Source organism: Daphnia carinata, chromosome 8 (genome assembly GCF_022539665.2).
Source record: "Daphnia carinata strain CSIRO-1 chromosome 8, CSIRO_AGI_Dcar_HiC_V3, whole genome shotgun sequence".
Lineage (NCBI taxonomy): Eukaryota > Metazoa > Arthropoda > Branchiopoda > Diplostraca > Daphniidae > Daphnia > Daphnia carinata.
In genome coordinates, this window is record NC_081338.1 from 2789679 (window position 1) to 2807990 (window position 18312).

Genomic DNA, 18312 nt, shown 5'->3' on the forward strand with positions numbered 1-18312 from the left:
TTGTTCAAAGAAAGAAAAGACTTGTTTGCCATCCGTTGTTTTTTTGTTTTTTTTATATAGGATCTCCTTATACGCTGAATCTGATAGAGAGCAGGTTTCCTATTGATTTCGAGGAAAGGGAAGTGATCCGGATTAAAGCGAAAAACTTACAGTTGCGTTTCGAATTTGAATTTGTTTTTGTTATTTATTATTTATTTTTTTTTTAGCTGTCCTTATGGTCACCATCTCTTGTTTTTTTCTCCAGCCAGCGCAAAATAAATAAACAAAATAAAGGGGAGGACAGAAAAAAACTAGGGATGTCAGATGTAGAGAGAGAGAGAGAGAGAGAGAGAGAGAGAGAGGAGTCGAAGAAAAATGATCGAGAAGAAAGTTGGCATCTACTTGTGCCAATTTCCTCATGCTCCCGCAGTCCCCGCCTTTTGCTGAGGACGATCCCGATCGAGGTCAGACCCCATTACCGTTGCTATTACCTAAGCAGTCGATCAAAAATGGGTGAAAAAAAAAAAAATAAAAAAAAAAAAAAATAAATCTTGAGAAGGAAGAGAATCGGTCAAGTCCGTGATCGGGTTATCAGACAAACGCGATGCCTATCGTTTTTTTCGATCTAAAAAGGCCTTTTGATATGGACCGTATAGGGTAGAGCGATTTTGCTGGCAAAATCCGGGAAAGAGTTGCGTGATGCTCTAATTATAGGAAGGAAGGCCAAAGGCGTCGCCGAGGAGATCACAATCGTTTTCCTACCGAGAGCCAATAATAATAACGAAAGAAAACCGCGTGAAGTCACGCGTGAAAGTTTTTTCGAATTTCGGTTTGTTTTTTTTTCTTTTGCCGCCCCACTCATATTTTACCGTTCCGTTTTTTTTTTTAACGTCGGGTATAACTAACGTAAACGAGCCGAGTCATGTCACTCGGTCTTGTTCGTGATCGGTTTCAAAAGCGCTATTTGGCCGACTTTTTTAGTCTTCTATTCTATAAATATAAAATTCACTGCTGCTCTTGGCATCGGCTGATTTAAACATGGCCGGTAGTCTTTTCAGGGAAAAAAAAAAAAAAAAAAAAAAAAAAAACAAAAAAAAAAAAAATGCAGCGTTTTCTTTTTATTTTTTGTCTGTTCGCCGACTGCATCGGGTTGTGGTCGCATGCGCGCAGCGTTTCAATAGCCGTAATTCGTTTCCAATAAAATCATCATGTCACTTTGAAAATTGCGTACACCTGTACAGCTGCTTTCGTTCTAATTGGACACTTGCGTTCCGATTCCCACTCAGGCCACACACACACACACACACAGGTACACATATAATTTGTGTTGTTTTGTCTTTTTTTCAATTCTTGGTAATGTCTTACTTTTCTTTTGCCCCCACCTTGCGTACTTCTCTCTCGATTTTCTAAATTTCCATCGGCGAGAAAAACCAATCCACATCGTTAGACAGTGTTACCTTAATGGACAAAACATGGAGTTCTTTTGCTTTCGCGAAACGCGTACGCCAAAAAGTACTTTGACACCTCAGTTGGAAATAACACACATACAAAAAAATAAAACCTGTCGTTTTTTTTTTTTTTTTTTTTTTTTTTTTTTTTTTTTTTTTTTATTTAATTTATTTAATTTTTTTTTTTTTTTTTTTTGTTACTGTTGCCTTTCATGGCGTTCGAAATGGCTGAGAATGAATGCTGCAGGGTGGGCAGGATTCTACTGGTTATGTGTTGTTAGTTGCTTTTTGGTGATTGCAGGTCTTCAGCCGGTGCGTGCATATTGTTATATTAGGGCAATTGTGATAACTTTCTCTTTTGTGTCTTATATTTCTTTTTCTAAATGTTTCTCTCTCTCTCTCTCTCTCTCTCTTTCTTGCTTGTATATCAGATTGGATATGTTAATCGGCAGGTGAAATTGCCTGGCCTCGACTAGAAGACTGAAGCAAGAGGAGCCGGCAAAATACGCAAGCGAGAGATTCAGCGGGATAAACCGGTCTGCGCAACCAGGCCCGGTACTTTATCGCTCAATCTTTAACAATGGACTTAGCCGGGGCGTTGCGAATGGACGACTTGTCCAAAACAGACTTGTTCGATTTCGTCTGTCCGGATACACCGGCTGCCTTCCGCCTCAGGGATCTCGGCCTCCACTTATTCCCTGTTGAAGAGGAATCCGCAGTGGGCACGCCGGCTGGACACCATCAACAGCCGAACAGTGCGAGTGGCAGCGACGGTGGCAAGCAGCAGCTCAGCAATCTCCACCATCACCACCAACAGCAGCAGCAGCAGCAGCATCACCACCAGCACCACCACCACTCGGGCGGCATGCATTTCGAGTGGATGGCTGGAACGCCCAGCCCGGACGAAGGGTTCGGCAGTAGCGCCAACAGTGTCGAAGGCAACAGCAGTAGTGGCAGCAGCAGCACCAGCGGCGGCGGCCGCGGTGACGACGTCTTTTGCGACGAATTAGACAATCACAGCTGGACCAAAACGAGTGGTGGCAATAGCGGAAGCGCGTCTGGCCAAGAGTACCACCAGTCGCAATGTGCTTCGTCCATGGAAGCCGATTCGACGGTTGAACCCAAACAACATCAACAGAATCACCACCATCACCATCATCAGCAAGACATGCAGCAGCAGCAGCAGCAGCAGCAACAAGAGCAACAACAGACGAGCAATTATTTGTCTTGGACATCGAACGGCGAACAAGAGCACAATAGCAAAAGCCAATCTTCGAACGTGAACGTCGAACCGATGGATTTGGACGCTCTCCTGCAGATTGTGGGATTGCCCAGCTCGGCCGATGGCATGTCATCTGGCGGACACATTCACACCGGTAGCTTCCTGTTCGGCCCGCACGACGCGCTCAGCAACAACGGCGACCATTACGGCTCTGACCAGTACGGCGATTCGCCAATGGTCGTCAAGGCCAGCGCCAGTTTGCACGACGAGAACGAAGGCAGTTCGAGCGGCCAGCTCTTTCGCAACGATCCCTTCCTGACCGCCACCGACGTCAAGTTCACCCTCGAATTCGCCACGATGCCGACGCTGGCCACGCTATCTCCCCTACCGCCCGTGTCCACTCTGAAGCCACTCGGCAGCACTAATTTCAGTGGCGATTCGTTATTGCGCAGCGCTTTGCAAGGCAAACAGGTAGCCGCGACGGTACCCGTGACGGCCACCGTCACTGCGCCCACCGCGGCGTCCGGTTATCAATCCAACAAGCCATCAGCTCATCCGGAGCTGCGCAAAGCGCTCTCCACGCCTGTTCATAGTTTTAAGTCGGTCAAAGTGGGCAGCGTCTTGGAAAACGCTTCCGTTCATGCGGCCGATCCGGCCACACCGCCGTTGACGCCCCTCAGCAACGCCTTGTCCGGCACTCACACGTACGGTGATTGTTCCAGTCCTCAGCAACAGAGGCACCACTGTTTGCTGGACAGCAACGCGGCGTCGAGTCCGATGAGCGACGCCAGTTCTAGAACTTCGCCGGTTCGTGCCAACGTCATGTACGACAACCGGCACGACGTCGGCGGGTCGACGTCCATCAAAGAGACGGGCCCCACCACCTCCACCATGATGACGATAGGCAACATTTTCACGGGCGAGTACCAGTACGACGGGTCGGATCGAACGGCCAACAGCAGCCACCCGGTGGCGGAAGAGAATTGCATGACTACAATCGAGGACCTTCTGATGTGCAACATTGAAGATTTGGACAAATTGAAGACCTTCGAAAAGGAAGTGGCCGAATCTTTGAAGAACATTTGTGCAACGACCGCGCCCAGTGGGACCGGTGACTTCACCTCATCGGCGGCGACCTCGACGGGCGCGCCGTCCATCATGGCCGGTAATTCGCCGACGGCGACAGTCACCGTCAGAGTGGCAACCGGCGGTGCGCAACCGGTCGTCAAGACGCGCAAGAAGCGCGGCTCGAAAAAGAAGAAATTGGCCGAACTGGCAACGCAGTTGTCCAACGACGAGGATTCCGGCCGCTTGCTGGAGCCCGGAGAGGCCGTCGGAGTGGAGACGGGCACGAGACGGGAACGGCTCCTGCATTACTGCAGTATTTGCACCAAGGGCTTCAAAGACAAGTACTCTGTCAACGTGCACATCCGGACGCACACGGGTGAGAAACCCTTTTCCTGCCCGTTGTGCGGCAAGAATTTCCGCCAAAAGGCCCATCTGGCCAAACACCAGCAGACCCATACCAAAATGTCGGCAGGCGTCACCAAGAGCAAACGGTGAGTCGGGCGACCTGTGTCGGTCTGTCTGCCTGCCGCCTCCCACCGTCTCATTTCTTTTCGATGATTTTCGCCGTCCGCCCATTGTCCGTCAATGTCTCTCACTGTTTTCCGACTCGCACTGCCTGCATCGCGCAATAAAAAACAAAAATGATGATTGATGGAAAAAAAAAATAATGTTGATTCGATTACAAAGTGAAGGAGGTATACCAACCGAAAAGGCAAATGGAACTCAAAAAAAAAAGAAGATCCGACAGCGGCAGAAGCACCCAAAAAAAAGCAACCCACTTTGGCACGTCTTGTGGGGGGGGTGATGGTTTTCTTTTTGTGTGTGTGTGCGTGTGTTTCAATGCTATGCGTTTGACTTCAATCATCGAAACATCTCTTTTCGACTGTGATCCGTAGGCGATAAATGAAGATGATGATTTTTTCTTATTCGTTCTGGTATAACCTTTTCCTATGAATTTCTGTATTGTGTTCTAACATGCCACATTATTTTTTTTTTTTTTTTGGCGTATTCTACTCTAAACGGGGAAACAAAACATCTCTAATATCTCTTTTTGTTTTGTTTCTCCTACAAGGCGAAAGGAAAAATCATGAATAATTAGTAATAATTCAAGGGGGAAAATGATGGAAAACGATGTAATCGTGTCCCGTCGTGTCCTTTATTCGGTGCGCGCTATCCGTGTTCACTTTCCAATTCAATGACCAATTTATCTCCGTCTCCGTGCATTCTAGATTGAAACGAGACACAAAATCGAACAAAAGACAAAAAAAAAAAAAAAATGGAATATAGAAAAGAAACATATTATATATAATTAAAAAAAAAAACGACATTGTTCATAAATTTTTCTTTTTTTTTTTCGAATTTTTACGTTTTCACTTGTATCTTGGGAAAGAAACACCGAGGGCAATATTGGCTTTCTTATTCTTTACCCAGGGAAGTGTGATTAATCTTTTTTGTGTCCCAATATGAATTTTATTCTCGACTAACGGGATCCCATGCAAATATCTAAGACAAAAAAAACTGTGTTCTTGTGAACTGTTTTCTATGTTTCACAATGAGAAACCAAAACGTTGGTGCCCACCAATTCAAAACCGCCCCAACATCGAAATGGTAACAGACTACAAATTGAGACAACAACAACAAAAAAAAAAAAATGAGAAGGATTCGTCCCTATGTTTAAAAATGTTTGTTCTGTTTTTTTTTGTTTTTTTTCTTTACTACATTGGCATGGTCCCCCCCCCCCCCCAATTGTGTATCAATACTCAAGCTTTTTGCTAAGGCTTCGTTTCGTTGGGTGCATCGCGTGTATCGACTCAAATGTCCATCCTAGAACTAGTCATTCCTAGGTTGTTGTTTTTTTTTTTTTTTCCTTTTTTTTTTTTTTTTTTTTTTAGAATTTAGTTTTCAACAAATTTTAACTCACCTCCAAATTATCAAACGTCGAACCACTGATTAACTATCACATTCTAAGTACACCGAAATTCCTTTGTGTTTTAAACTCTGAATTTTTCAAATATGTCTTTTTTTTTTAAGTCGATTTTTGTAGTGCCAAGTAGCGCGCGAGCTCATACAAAGCTGCAATTCTCTCACGTAACAATCCATCCTTCTGAATCTATCACTACATGTGTTTTTTTTTTTAAACCGAACAACATGATCATCGCCAAAATGAATTGTCTTTTTATAGGATATGTTATATCGTTTTTTTCCCCTCCCCCAATCATTTGGTGTTCCGTTGTGTAACGAAGAGTAACTACATGTGTGCCCAACAAGAAAAGTTTAGCAATAGAGCCCTCTCCTTTCACGTGTGTCCTTCTCATGTGTAAGTCTGGCACTTATTAAAAAATACAGAAAAATTGAATTTTTCCAATTTGGGGCGGAGACGAGGTGTACATCATTTCCAGTATCCACGGCTACGTATCACTTAGTCCTCCTTGACGTGGGCTCATTCCGCTCCTTCGTATCTTTGGAGGACGGCTGGGCGCCATGTCTCTGCATTGTCACGACGAGAACAAGTGAATACAATTAAAAATTATTTTAAAAAACTAATAAATACAGGAATTATGCTGGACAACAAATGGCAGAAACTACAAACAGGTTTGCAACAACAACAAGAAGAAAAAAAAAGTGGAATTTAAACAGCTTTTTTTTTTAAGTTTTTCACTCTCGCTCACCTGACTGACGTACTTGCGAAACTCGTCCTGGATAACTAGCACGTTAGTATTCGTGCTATCGCTAGTTAGCAAGGTGGCGTCCGAAATTTCGCTAGCAACAATCGACGGAGCTGTTTGTCGGCCTCCTGAAAGCCAGTCACAAGAGAAAGTTTTAAAGTCAGAAGGCTCACTATTTTTTTTTTTTTAAATAGATGGTGGGCTGGCAATTACTATACCCGAAGAAGGTGTTATCTTGTTCACCGTGTTCCACTGCGCTTCGGCCAATTGCCGCATTTTGCGCGTGAGCTCATCGTGCTCTTTTTTCTGGTATTTGACTTGTTGCAGCAGCGTCGTGCACTGCGCCCTCATCGCCTTCATTTCTTCTTGATGACGCGCTTCCCTGGCCTGCGACTCCTCCAAGCTCCTGTTTGCATTCATTATCGGTTAGTCTCGAATGGAAAGTAATTGAACTCTAGTTGCAATATGAAACTCACTTTGCTTTCAGGATGCCCAGTTGGTGCTCCAAGGTGTTGATCAAATGACTCATTTTTGATTCGACTTCATTCTGCCAAATCTGGAGGCGTCGATTTGCTTCTTCCTCGGCGTTCTTGGTAGCCTCTTTGATGCGAACTTGGCTATAATTTTCGTGCTGCTCTTGGCTGGCTTCAAACCGTTGCTGCAGTAATTCAAGTTCCACGACCGATCTCTCCTGACAGAGGTACATAGATTCAACGTGCGTTAGAAGCTGAGGCTCTCTGAGAAAAAAATTCTTATCCTGTCAAATTATTACGTGGCGAAAATGACTTGACTACATTTCAATTAAGAATGAAAGAAAAGGAATGACGAAAAGGTAAAAAAGGGCAAGGAAATGAAAGTTGCGTACGTGACGCGAACCATTATTTCCCACAATCCGCAGATAGGGATATCGCCTCAAGTTGCCCAAACACAACCAGCTACTGACGGTCGGGTTAATCTGGGTCCGTTGACATGGACAAATCTGACTACCATGGCCATTAAGGCAGCTGTATATAGTGCAACCGCCGTAGAAGGCTTTATCACGCTCTCACCACGCTTACCTTTTCCCTTTTTAAATCTTCGATTTGACTCTTTATCCGGTGATTCTCCCGTTTCAAGTCATCAATTTTGTTCTCGTTTTGTTTGACCTCCTTCTTGCTGCCTTCTAACTGTATCGTTATCTAGGGAAACAACGAATACCATTAAATCGTTAATGAAGAGATCTGTTACACCTGTGGAGAGAGTATTATTGTTACTTCTTTTAGTTCATATTGACTTTGATCATGTTTCTCTTTTAAATTTGCATTTTCCTCTCGAAGACTGCGAAGGATTTCGTCATTTTGGCGCACGACAGCTTGCAATTCCATGGTTTTCTTTCGAGCTTCAGCAATGGAAATCTGTACTTGTCCTTCCAATCGAGCCACCGTCTAATTTCAACATTCGCTTGTGTTCCTAAGCATGGTCAAGTGGTTAGTACTAAAATGTGAAATGTTACCGTGGTCAGACGATCTTTTTCTTCATTGGCTAAACTGAGCCTTTGGTTCCAATCGCTTTCAACTGTTTTCCACTGTTGCTGGGCTTGCATGAGTAAGGAATCCTTACGCTGTAGGGCTGCCTTAGCGACAGCGTGTTCTTGTTGTAGGGAAGATATATGGGTTTGCAGCTGCTGTATAACTTTCTCGCATTCCTGTTTTAGAAATTGACCAAATGTGGCATGTACGTCTGCGACATTTATGTGCGAATCAATAATTTACCTGACGTCGATGCTGTTCTTCATTCAACGCAATCGCTATACTGGCAGGGGATGAATGGGTGGATTGGACAGATCGATCCGGTGTTTTTCGCCCACCGGGTACTTTTAAACTCTCCATCATTTCAATGAGAGAAAGTTCACCTTGATGTTCGCTTGATTGCTCCATGTTTGCAAGATACACAATGAATTATTTTTTCCAAGTCACAATTGCAGCCGGTAATGTGCCAAGGCGCAATGGATGCTGTTCTACTAGGGACCAGCAGGGCGGGCAAAGATCGATGAGTGACTGTCGCAACTTTTCACTAATCAAGATTCCAATTCTTCCTTTTGGTTTTAAAACAGCGTCAATAGTCTTCACAATGCTTGTTAGGAGGAGACGGATTTCCGTGGGAACACCGAACTTTCGACCGAAGGGAACGTCACAAAGCACTACGTCAAACTGCTGTTGTTTAAAAAAAATGATACGAGAATCTCCACACACCAATTCAATCCGAGGATACGAGAGGCTGGTATTTAAATTGGTTTGTGCAAGTTTGAGCTGTAAAAGATCACAATCAACGCCTACTGCAGCTTTACAGTCAAACTGCTTCACGGCTTCAACCAAAATTGTTGCAGCTCCACACATGGGATCTAAGAGCACATCATCACTGGAAAGACCGACTGCCATGCACATAGCAACACATACAGTGGATCTAACTGCGATATGATCCAGGTAACATCTGTCAGATAATGGTTTTTTTGTTAACTGTAGTCCCACTGTAAAAAAACTGTTGTTGAGATGAAGAAAAATTTCCAAATCCGGTTTGTGAAGGTCTATAACTAAGCTGGAATTTTGCTGGAAAATGTTCCCTGCCAATGAAGATACACGTTGGAAGAGAGATGACTTGCGAAAGATCCCTGAAAGTCTGGCATTGATTCTGAACTTTATTGGATCATCACTCGTTTTTTTTGCAAACTCTTTCCATGTAAGCAGAGAGTCATCAAGAGAGCTATTTTTACTGCATAGCTTGTTTGCAAGCCAGTCATCAAGAGAATTTATAACATTGGGCTCCACCTCATCATGAACAACATTAACAAAAATCCTTTCAACAGTTTTTAGAGCTAGAAGTGACGTTACGGTACGATCACTCTGGAAAAACACTTTCCCAGTCAGCGTTTTTTTAACAGTCACAGTAGGTAGTGCCTCAAGTTCCAAGACAGCAAAATTATTTAGGCCAAAGCCAACTGTACAAAAGAAATCAGGCATCTTCTGATTCTTTTATCCATCTTTATTTTACACTATATATACTGTATAAGTGCTCATCAGAAATGAAAACCGAATGTTTTTAACTATCGACTGAAATTCAAACACAAACCTGTTGGATTTGAAAATTGAATTCGTGTCGTCTGTTTTTCAAACGCCATCTTTGTGTGAAATTATGTGATACGTTGACGTGCGTATATCTCAAGCTATGTTTAAAATAGTAAAGCAAACAACCGTTTTATTTATTTATTTATTTATTTTCGAGAAAAAATATTGCAATGTTTGAGTTCAAGAGATGATCTCTAGCAATGATAACAGGATGGTGGATGTGTAAAATACCAGATCGTATTGGCGATGTGATACTGAAACAAGCCAGTCCCCAAGTAAAAAAAAAAAATTCAAGCCCGACTAGATAAGCCCGATCTTTATTATCTTTTGTTTTCACGGGCTGAAAACTGAACAAACTGTCTCGCGCCAGTATCTTCCGGTAGTTTAGCCAATGGGGGCCGAGCGCCGATCCCTATATGCTAGCTAGGCCGTTGTGAGAAATTAAAGAACAGCGAAGACCAGAGAAGAAGAAGAGATGGGTAACTCCATGCTAAAACCGTGGGCAGTTTTTTTACACCTTTTGGCTGGCATTAGCGCCATGCTACGACTGGGAGAAACGTTTTTGTACATTTCTAGCCCTCTTTCGCAACCCAGAAGGGTAATTTTGGTGCCATTTTTCAATTTTTTCAAGGTACTTTAGTCAGTATAGGATTAAAATAGGTTGATGAATAAATCTTCAATAACGTGAGTAAATAAAATCAAAAACATATAATACGATCTCTATACTTTGTTTCCCACGCTAGATGGCGTAGAGTTCTTTACATTTTCTGCCTATGGTCATGAAGTACACCAGCCATAAGTTTTTAGTAATGGGTACAACAGTAGTACCATGAAGTATAACCAACAGTGGTGACGTCTACAGAACAACATGAACTACGCATTTTCAGCTCCAGAAATGGCATTTCAAATCGCGAATACGCACCGGTATTCTGATAAAGGGATACTGGACTGCAGCTAGCAGTAAATTTGGGTGTGTTAGCCTTATTTAAAAACAGTTGAATTAAAGTGGTTTAAGTAAGTTACGTAGCTACCAAATGCTTATAACAATAATGACTTTTTTGTTTTGTTTTGGTATGTTCTTTTGATGTTGAAGTACCTAAATGATTTCCTGTTTTGGATTTGTGATTGTTATTCGTGCAAAGGTGTCTTCATAAGAAATTGGTAATTGATTGAAAGTTTTATGAACGAGATTCATTAATGAAAATATCTTCTATACAGGAATGAACTATATTCATCCCCAACTTTTACCTATTTTTTCCAGCTTGGTGTTGAAACAATAATGGATCTTAACCTGATATTCCAATTGTTTTAATGTTGAGAATACACTAGGTGTTATCAAGAGGCAAAGTGCTTGTGCAAGGTAAATGTACAGTTACCAAACACAATAGTTCTGTGCTGTACTAAAATCTTGGTCAATGCTACTGACATGATGTAAAGTCATGTAGTGTGATATACCAGATCTGTTGTGCATGATTTCCCTGGCTGGACCTTGCTACTTCAGTTAGATGAAATGGGCCTGGTTCAGAAATTAACAAGTGTTTTGTATTGAATCATCTTGTAACATTTTACTTTTATTTGAAAGTAAAATCAAGTAAGTTGTTCTAAACATGACCTTTATAGTGCCGGATAGACATATTTACAGCATATTTGGGGATTTACAAGCTATTTACCATTTTAAGGTTTCTATGCTGAAATTCACATTTCTTTTGCACAACTAGACAATTCACGAATGGAGTTCCTGTTATTTACCATTTGTTACGTTGCGGCATTTTTCCGGATACCCTACAGTAATGCACATCCTTACGAAATGACCAACGTGATGTGGTATGTTGTATTAGGAATGTTAGGTATATATTGTATTGTCTGAACGTTTGATAGTTGGATTGACACGCACTTTTTTTCTAGAACCAGAAAATTTAACATTGGGAGCTTGTCTTTTAAGAAGAAGCCGGTAAAGTTTATATCACAATGTTAAAAAGGCTTTTAATAAACGAATATTAATTACAGTAGATTCAGTTCCAGTTGGCGAACTGTGAAATTATTCGGGTTGTGGGTCAACATGAAACTGCACTAGGCAGATTGGTAATGAAAAACTTCCGAGTCCCACGCCTATCTCTTTATGCAGCAGGGGTTTCTTGGGAGCTGTGCTGAATCAGATGGTTCCCGCCGATGCTGCTGCTACTGCTGACATTACAACCTCGATTGTACCAAGATGTCGAAGGATTCCTGTTTCCCAGATGATTGGAATCTATCGTAAATGCTGAAGCTCCCATTGTTTGCCTTAAGGGAAACCTTATGAACCTTTGCTTAAAGTAAGGCGATCTGAATGCAGTCGTAATACAGTACGTAAGTATATTGCAGCAAAATGTGGCGGTTTTCCCTATGCTTTGTTTGCCAAACCTGACACATTTCACTGCAACCTCCTGTACATGAAGTTGTATCGCAAGTCAAATGTAGGTATGGCAATATGGCATTCCGTTTTACACACACAAAAAAAAAAAAATTTCGTCGGTTTTTTTCTTTTTTTTTTACAACTATGGCCATCTATCGGCCGGCTTCCTATTTAATTTTCTAAATACAACTTTACGTATTTTAGCCATGAAAATATATCATTTTTTAATTAATACCTTAATTTCATTAAACTAGAACTATACAATAATTCCTTTGTTATATTCTACTTACTTAAATTTATTATTATTACTATTAACTATTAACTATCCATTTTGTACTGCAGTAAGTATAATGAATGTATTTCTAATAACAATTAGAATGATTGCGTGTTTTAAGTATAATGTTTAAGTAATATAGAGTTGTTATTGTGTATTATTTTCAGACTGCAACAACCGACAACGACTTTATATTACTCAAACCGTTCTAATAACAATTAGAATGATTGCTTGTTTTAGGTATAAATAATACGTTTGAGTAATATAAAGTCGTTATTGTTTATTGAGGTGTGAAAATAATACACAAGAATGACTTTATATTACTCAAACATATTGTTTATACCTAAAACAAGCAATTATTGCTATTATTATCATTGCTGCAAAATGCAGTTCAAAATGAAAAGTTAATAGTTAATAGTAATAATAATTAAGTTAAGTAAGTAGAATATAACAAAAGAATTATTGTATAGTTCTATTTTAATGAAATTAAGTTATTAATTAAAAAATTATATATTTACATGGCTAAAATACGTAAAGTTGTATTTAGAAAATTAAATAGGAAGCCGGCCGATAGATGGCCATAGTTGTAAAAAAGAAAAAAACCGACGAAATTTTTTTTTTTTTTTTTTTGTGTAAAACGGATTGCCATATGGCAATCCGTATATGGCTATGGCATATGGCAATCCGTTTTACATAAAAAAAAAAAAAAAAAAAATGGCGGAAAAAAAAAAGAAAAATCGTACTTTTTTTCTCTTTTTTCTACCCGTAGCCATCTATCAGTCGGTTTCGTTATTACATGCATGTAAGCAATTTCAGTTAATTGTATCCCATTAGCAGTTAATTGAGTAGCGTGGCTGGAGAACAACGCGTGGCTGGAGGATCAATTGAAAAATGGATAAGATAATAAAACAAAAAAATGGTAAGTATAAACATTATTATATTGGTTTTCAATTATTAATTATTGTTTATTAGATCAAATTATGAAGCTGCAGGCCCAATTATTGGAACAACACAAAATATTAGATAACAGCAAAGCTAAGGATGGTAAGGCCTAATATGTAATGATTCTATTTATTTGCTTTTATTCATTTGTGTTTTGTAGCTCAAATTTTGAGTCTACATGCTCAGTTACTGGAAAATAAAAAAATTAGAATGGGACACTTTCCAAACAGTGAAGGAGGTTTTTCCAAACTCATCCCTAACTGAACATGAGAATGAGTTGGCATTAGGCGAACACAGTCAGGTACCTAAACTTTTCAAATAAGAATTCAAAATAAGTATAAAATTTTAACAAACAATTATGTATTGTTCAGTTATTCAGTTCACCACCTGACAGTGTGTTAAATATAAATCCTGTTAGTGCTGCACTAAAAGAATCATTAGTCATAAGTCCATGCAGCGAAGGAATTGAACAATTGTGGGACCGTATTTGGGCTGAAAATAGGTGTGGTACGGAAACCCAGAAATGGCACGAGTTCAACCTAAAACATGGATTAGGTACTTCTCGGTTTTTTGTCTATCGAAAAAGTATTTTTAATGCTATTATTTTGCATTCACAGAATTTTAGTGGGGGATCAAGTCAAGTCTGGAAGTGTTATAGGATGGAAGAGTGAGTACAGTTGAAAAAACACTGAAAGTGCATTACCATTAAGATATGAGGTAAAGTAATAGAGTATGCAAATTGTCTAATGAGAAGTACCCTCTTGTGTGAATGAATCCTGTATAACAGCAATCCTTTATAGTTCTGTCACAGCTAGAAGCCTCAAATAATTCTGCTTCTCTTGCTAAAGAACAACTTGTCATTTACGTTCAGAGTGTTGGTGAAGCTGGGTACTTAAATGGCCCTAAAGATGTTTCATTTCGTTGGCATTGCAGCGATGAACATCATACATGGACTTTTTAGGTATGAAAGGAATTTTCTTGAAAATTTTTTGAATTTATGACAAAGCATTTCTCCTGCTTTTTGCCAACCATGTCTAATCTTAAAAAAAAATTTTATCCAATAGGAAAGGATTTTCAGCATACTGGGAACACAACTATCAACAATGCAACATTCTAGGGGTGCTATTTTATCATTTAAGAGCCTTATACAATGATTTTCATCTGCAATTTGTATGGCCTTTCCCAAGCTTCTGCCAGAAATTGAATCTATAAGTCATGTAAGTCACATGAGCAACAATTGAGATGCTTAATGGTGTTTTTCTTTTCTCAGCATAGGTTAATAGTAACATTGGATCTGAAAAGATTCTTGGTTGGGGCAAGACACTGAATAAATTGTAATGATTGAATGGATGACATGACATTTCTATACTTAATTTGGATTCCCGAGACGGTATTTTATATTTAAAAAATTGAAGTGCATATCTGGGCTCCCTTCCTTTCCGTAGCCCCGTTTCCCCTTGACTCGTAATAAGCCCGTAGGGGGTCATGCCCCTACTGTACGGTATATATAAAAACAACATATACCGAGGTTTGGAGGGCTCTGGCCGGAAAGGGGACGTGGGTGCCGCTTAGTCCGATGATGTGTTCACGGAGGGTGACGTGGCTGCCCACAAATCCGAACTAAAGGTTAATCGCTCCTGTAAAAATGTTCCAAATCTTCAGCTCTTCTTCCGGCTTCTCTTAGCCAATCACCGGGTAATCTCCCCGGTGGGTCAACAAGGCAGTGTCTCCCCCTGCCTGGGTTGACGGCAACTTTTGAAAGGGCTATTGTGCCTTTTTAAAGTTGCAAAAATAATTGTGATGTGCAGAGAATTGTCAATAAATTTTTTTTTATAAAATGTTTTTGCAAAACTTTTTTCTTTATCTACTATTTGAATTCTATCTACTTATTTTGAATTCTTATTTGAAAAGTTTAGGTACCTGACTGTGTTCGCCTAATGCCAACTCATTCTCATGTTCAGTTAGGGATGAGTTTGGAAAAACCTCCTCACTGTTTGGAAAGTGTCCCGTTCTAATTTGTTTTCTTCCAGTAACTGAGCATGTAGACTCAAAATTTAAGCTAAAAAACACAAATGAATAAAAGAACACAAATACTATCATTTTGTATTACCATCCTTAGTTTTGTTGTTATCTAATTTTCTGTGGTGCTGCAATAATTGAGCCTGCAGGTTCATAATTTGATCTAATAAACAATAATTAATAATTTAAAACCAATATACTAATCTTTATACTTACCATCCTTATCTTTTATTGTCTTATCCATTTTTAAATATTTTTCTCCAGCCACGCTACTCAACTCACTGCCATTGGGATCCAATGGGCTCAAATTGCCTACATGCTTGTAATAACCATTGTCACCGGTAGATGGCTACGGGGGGAGAAAAAGAAAAAAGTGGGATTTTTTTTTTTTCGCATTTTTTTTTTGGGGGGGGGGGGGGGTAAAACGGATTGCCATTCAAAATAGCGTTATCGTATGGCAACCCGCTTCCCCCCCCCTCCCCAAAGAAAATATGGGCCATTCGGTTTTACTGCCACCGCCATCTGTCGGTCAAACTTTTAGCTATTTCTCTAATACACTCACCAAATATTCATCGCGTTAGCGCTTTAGCGTACTGGCGCGCTAGCATTGCGTCAAATATGTGTATTTTAAAAAAGATTAATTTAATGAAATAACTAGCGATTTTTCCGGAATCAGCATTCAATTTTGAGTATATCCTGTGATATTCAACCAATTCTGATGAGTGCCAATTTTTTCAAAAAATTTTTTTAAGCCCGACCGAAAAAAGTCGGGCTTAAAGCCCCGGCTTATTTAGTCTAGAACTAGAAACGTAACCGTTAGATGGCGATAGCAGTTAAACAGAAAAAAGGCCGATGTTTTTTATTTTTATTTTTGGGTAAATCGGATTGCCATAAAGATCATTGTTTTTATGTTCAGCTTGTTGATGTCACTTGACATAATCGAGTTACATCTTTGACGTGTTTCTTTTACATCGTTTGAACCCTCAGTGGTTTCGCTAATCGTTTTTTGAACAAAATGAATTAAGAGGAATATTATATTGTCCGATCACCATACTTTGTAAAATGCAACCCGAAGTAGACTTCATGCATCGTGTTTTGAAAGGATGTTTAGTACAACCGCATTATGGCCTCAATGTTTTGAGCCTCAAACAGTTGAGTCTCCAAGCCACTGCTTTTTGGGCAGTGTGCACCCTACACAGACTACATGATGCACCTGAAAAGATTCAACGTGCCAGCTCTGATGAGATCATGAAAGCAGCCAGGGATTGTATCACAAACAAGATACCAAGCAATCTTGTAGATGATTTTGTGGTCCAAATGCTAAATACCATAGATGTGGTCTATGAGCAAAGTAGAGTTGGTAGACAGTTATTAGTTTACGTAGGATCATTTATTCCCAGAAATCTGAGAATACTTGTAATGCCTCTATGCCTTGAACAGGTACGGTTGGGAAAATCAATAATTATGTTTCATACATGTTGCAGTTAAAAGTGATTTTTTTATAGGTAACAATTGCAGCCATTTTGACTCTGCCGCTCTGTACAAATCTCACTGAGTTGTACATGGAAAGAGCTGACCAGTCTGTCATTACACAAGGAATTCTCTGCCATATCCTTAAGTACCTAAGGAGGTTGAAAGTTTTGGCTCTGCCGAAGCAATGTAATGATTCTGTTATAGCAGTTGTTGGCCAAAACTGTCCCCATCTGGAGAGCATTGTTTTGAATGACACAGGTGTCACAAATACAGGTAAGCCTGTTATCTTATTATTATTAGATTTGCAACTCATTCCACGATGTGACTCGGAACCATCCAGGAATTGCTTGGTTACTGTGCTGTCGACGTCTACACACGGTCATTATGTTAAAAACGGAAGTCAGTCCACCTGGAGCTGCTCTACTGCTTCACGGTCTACCTTCCTTAAGTGTTTTGCTCTATGACAGTATAGCGGATACTTTGTGGTATTGTTCCGTCAACGCAGCCGTCTCCCCCAAATTTGCTCTCAAAACAGTCGCATTTGGAGCAACGGATCTACTAACTCCTGGCCATTTGGAACTGTTGTCACAAATGTGTCCCGGCGTCGAATGGCTCTCGCTCAACAGTGCGTTTACTTACAGCGTTCAAACGCTAGGTTTCTTGCCAAAATTGACCCTTTTAAGCGTTAATTTCCGTGGTGGATCGTTAGACATTCATTTCGAAGACTTTTTACGTCGGAACGGTATGACCATCAGGTGCTTGCAACTGGTCGAAGCTCAAGACATGGACTGGACTCGATTCGAAAAGCTGCTCATCTTTTGCCCTGCCCTGGAATCGCTCGTATTTTACGAGTGCAGTTTCGAACGCATTGAAGTATTCGAACACGTTTGTGAACTTCGCAAGATATACGGGAAGAGCCAATTGAAGAACCTCCAAATTTTCCGCACTCCAATGATGACACAACAGTTGGAGCACTTGGTGTCGATCTTGCCACATCTTAATCGGTTGGAACTAGGCCATCTAGATTGGGACGTTGAGCAGATCCGTTCTTTTTTAATGCGCTACAAGCATCTAGAAACATTTCGCGTTCTGACGTGGAGATTCAGTGGATTGGGAGCAGCCGTAGCGTCTTCGATTCTATGGGGAAGTTCCCGAAATATCCGTTGTCTCAATCACACGTTACAACTTGAGTTTCCTTCGCGAGTGATCCAGCTAGATGGACATTTTACGAACACGGCCCCTTTTCAACGTGGCATTCCTCAGTTCTTGCTGGCCGAGTATGGCGAGCTGTCTCCTCTGTTAGATATCACACGTATCGGCCGGAACTAATCGGACGCACGTTCTGTTATTTCCTAGTCATTCCAAAATTATTTTGAATTATTTGCTGATTAGTAATTTATTTTTGAGCTCTTCTGGTTCGATATTCTGCTCTTTGATGATTTGCGTTGTAGTTATCAACATTTAAATTCTGTTCAATACAAATTGTAACTAAAAAAAAAGCTGTTTACCTTAGACAGGATGGAGAATACCACAGTCCATTTCCTTTTTTATTCTTCCTGACAGCGAGGCTATTTGAAAATGTTTTTTCCTTTCTGCTATCCACTGTTTCACACACATTTTCACTCATATACACAATCAACTCTTTCTCACACATTAATATTATGATCAAACAAGAAGAGAAAGGAGGAGACAATTTTTCGAGGGAAAATACTGTACAAATCATGGAGG

General features: G+C 40.5%; 4 protein-coding genes and 2 long non-coding RNA genes across 7 annotated transcripts in view; 4 read left to right on the top strand and 2 right to left on the bottom strand.

The window, feature by feature from the left end:
* The window catches only part of LOC130703946 (AF4/FMR2 family member lilli-like), a 23004-nt gene extending 17156 nt beyond the window's left edge, over positions 1-5848 (top strand). The window contains exon 2 of the mRNA XM_057525411.1: positions 1859-5848. Coding sequence (XP_057381394.1) covers positions 2008-4212 — 2205 coding nt within the window. The 5' untranslated portion in view covers positions 1859-2007 and the 3' untranslated portion in view covers positions 4213-5848. The remainder of the gene's footprint in view (positions 1-1858) is intronic.
* On the bottom strand, positions 5701-8299 carry LOC130703949 (centrobin-like). Its single transcript, XM_057525414.2, has 8 exons — positions 8135-8299; positions 7876-8067; positions 7637-7807; positions 7442-7561; positions 6860-7074; positions 6602-6789; positions 6387-6511; positions 5701-6204 (listed from the first exon to the last, which is right to left on the bottom strand). Exons 1-8 carry the CDS (start codon positions 8297-8299, stop codon positions 6133-6135), a joined length of 1248 nt encoding a protein of 415 aa, XP_057381397.1. The 3' UTR covers positions 5701-6132.
* Positions 8300-8320: 21 nt separating this feature from the next.
* LOC130703950 (THUMP domain-containing protein 2-like) lies at positions 8321-9526 on the bottom strand. Its single transcript, XM_057525415.2, has one exon. The coding sequence runs from the start codon at positions 9377-9379 to the stop codon at positions 8321-8323; it is 1059 nt and encodes a 352-aa protein (XP_057381398.1). The 5' UTR covers positions 9380-9526.
* A 639-nt stretch (positions 9527-10165) lies between these two features.
* On the top strand, positions 10166-11960 carry LOC130703961 (uncharacterized). Of its 2 annotated transcripts, none has more exons than XR_009421549.1 (5): positions 10166-10498; positions 10578-10645; positions 10703-11331; positions 11390-11435; positions 11492-11960. It is a non-coding gene; the product is annotated as an uncharacterized LOC130703961 (long non-coding RNA). The 2 variants fall into 2 exon arrangements; XR_009004854.2 differs by having other exon boundaries at positions 10166-10454.
* Positions 11961-13169: 1209 nt separating this feature from the next.
* Positions 13170-14442, top strand: LOC130703956 (uncharacterized). Its single transcript, XR_009421550.1, has 4 exons — positions 13170-13393; positions 13464-13647; positions 13710-14053; positions 14157-14442. It is a non-coding gene; the product is annotated as an uncharacterized LOC130703956 (long non-coding RNA).
* A 1560-nt stretch (positions 14443-16002) lies between these two features.
* On the top strand, positions 16003-18033 carry LOC130703947 (uncharacterized). The gene is made up of 3 exons (XM_057525412.2): positions 16003-16551; positions 16617-16857; positions 16925-18033. The coding sequence occupies exons 1-3, from the start codon at positions 16174-16176 to the stop codon at positions 17911-17913; spliced, it is 1608 nt and encodes a 535-aa protein (XP_057381395.1). The 5' UTR covers positions 16003-16173; the 3' UTR covers positions 17914-18033.
* The last annotated feature ends 279 nt before the right edge of the window (positions 18034-18312 follow it).